Source organism: Limulus polyphemus, unplaced genomic scaffold (assembly GCF_000517525.1).
Source record: "Limulus polyphemus unplaced genomic scaffold, Limulus_polyphemus-2.1.2 Scaffold3889, whole genome shotgun sequence".
In the NCBI taxonomy this organism is placed as follows: Eukaryota; Metazoa; Arthropoda; class Merostomata; order Xiphosura; family Limulidae; genus Limulus; species Limulus polyphemus.
Window position 1 is genome coordinate 67,885 of NW_013669499.1, and position 1,963 is coordinate 69,847.

Genomic DNA, 1,963 nt, shown 5'->3' on the forward strand with positions numbered 1-1,963 from the left:
TTATAAATATATCAATTCACGTGAATATGACGTAAAAATTTCTATTTTTTTTCTGAAAAGGTGGTGTTTATTTACTTGTGACCACACTGTGTATAATTTGAAGTTTGGAAAACGATGTAAGCACTGGAAGATTGTAGGGAGGAGGGTGGAAAGTGTCAGAAGAGAGAATTATCTATTGGAGATACATTTTCAGTATAAGAGAATTATAACTTTTGATACAGTACTTCCCTCATCTCACAAAATTAACTAGAATCCCACACTGAAAAAGGGGTAGGGACCAATGCGAGGGAAGAACAGACATATACCCCCTGAAAGCATCCAAAGGATACTTCTGTAGATGAGAGAAACAGATCAGATGATCTGAGGGGCATCACACTACTTCAGAACCAGGTACCTCTTCGCCATGAACAGCTAGGAACAAACATGGCAGAAAAGGAAGGGAGCACATCCGAGTGGGAGAGGATAAGTCTGGAAAGTGATCCCAACTGGATAAATATAGAAATTCAATTCCACAGAAGTAGAATGGGTAATGGAGGATGCATCCCATGGTGTAGAATGGCTAGGGTGCAGCAGTCCATACTATGTAAGTCAACTGCATCCAAAACCTCCTCGGTGGGTACCGACATCATCATGAGAGTAGGATCATACCAGCTTTACCTGAAACCCCAAAATCGTTTATGTGACTGTAGGGCATAACACAGGATTAACATTGAGCCAGGGATCCAGAAATGTATCATCTGGTATCCAAAGGAAGTTCATTTATGTGGAACCCATCCCAGCAGCTTGGAACTAACAAGTGGTAAGGACTTCCATACTCCACTGGCAGAAAAGTGGGAGAAATGCATTGGAGAGTCTAGAGGAATGGCTACACCGAGATAGTGCAATGGATGATCATGAAACCCTAGTTTGAAAAGCAGACCATACCAATTTATTCAATCAAGGCATGGCAGGGATGGGCAACTATCCCCTTCTGCTTTACCCATGCCATCTATGTGTGGTATGGTCCAGGACAGGCCTATTTATGAAGCAAACATGATGAGGTTATTGACTATCCAGTGATCTTGTGAAACACTCCATATCAAAGGTGAATATGCAGATCCATGGAAAGAGGAAATGAATCAACATGGCGTGCAGTAAGGATTTATTTATGTACGTAAAAATACCTAGTCAGGCACCACTCTCCACAGAGTAGGATCCAAAAGATGAAAATCGAAGCAAGGGCCACTGAAAGAAAAGAAAGCATTAGTAAAGACTTACCTAGCCATACAGAAATCTGAGGTATAGCCACAGGTGGTAGGTGATACCCTGAGGTAGCAGAAACTGCAACATGATGTAAGTATTGGGAGATGGATGTTTGAGGGGTGGCCCACATGCTTGGCTGCAAAATTTTTCCAAAGGCCAAAGCAGACGAAGAGTTGGATTTCATGGGAGGTAACATAGAACAAAGCATGTTGGGAGGGGGACAAGGAGGAATAAAGGACTAAATGAGGAACCCTACTGGTAACAGTAAATAAAGAATGATCCTGATAGGAAGATGGTTGCCACAGGATGAAGAGATGGGAATGGAAACCATTGAAGGAAGCCCTGTGAGTAAGGGGATGCACTAGGTATAGAAGTCTATCCAGATCAGGATGAGGGTAAAGATGAGAAATAGAGGGAAAGGAAATGGGTGAAAAGGAGCGGTTACTCTCATGAGCCACTGAGTTCTTGGGAAAGAAGAAATGATCCAGATAAGGAGAATATAGGTTTTATGGTACAGTGTGCAAGTGACATCGATAGCAAACAGATCCGACCAATGATGCCCACAGGCCAAGAGGAGAAGGAAATACACCTTAAAGGATAGGTGAAACAAAGAGCACGAGGCAAATGGAGGTAAAGTAAGGGAATGAAGTACCATGTAAATGTTCCAATCTGGAAGTACTGGTCATCTAAGTAGCCAGTATGACCTGGAAAGAATGGATCA

General features: G+C 42.4%; 1 protein-coding gene across 1 annotated transcript in view; it reads right to left on the bottom strand.

Moving 5' to 3' along the window:
- Window positions 1-1,450, bottom strand: part of LOC106470224 (zinc finger protein 62-like) — a gene marked incomplete at its 3' end in the record, with an annotated part of 67,967 nt that extends 66,517 nt beyond the window's left edge. Inside the window, exon 1 of the mRNA XM_022398822.1 lies at window positions 1,258-1,450. Coding sequence (XP_022254530.1) covers window positions 1,258-1,450 — 193 coding nt within the window. The remainder of the gene's footprint in view (window positions 1-1,257) is intronic.
- Between the last annotated feature and the right edge of the window lie 513 nt (window positions 1,451-1,963).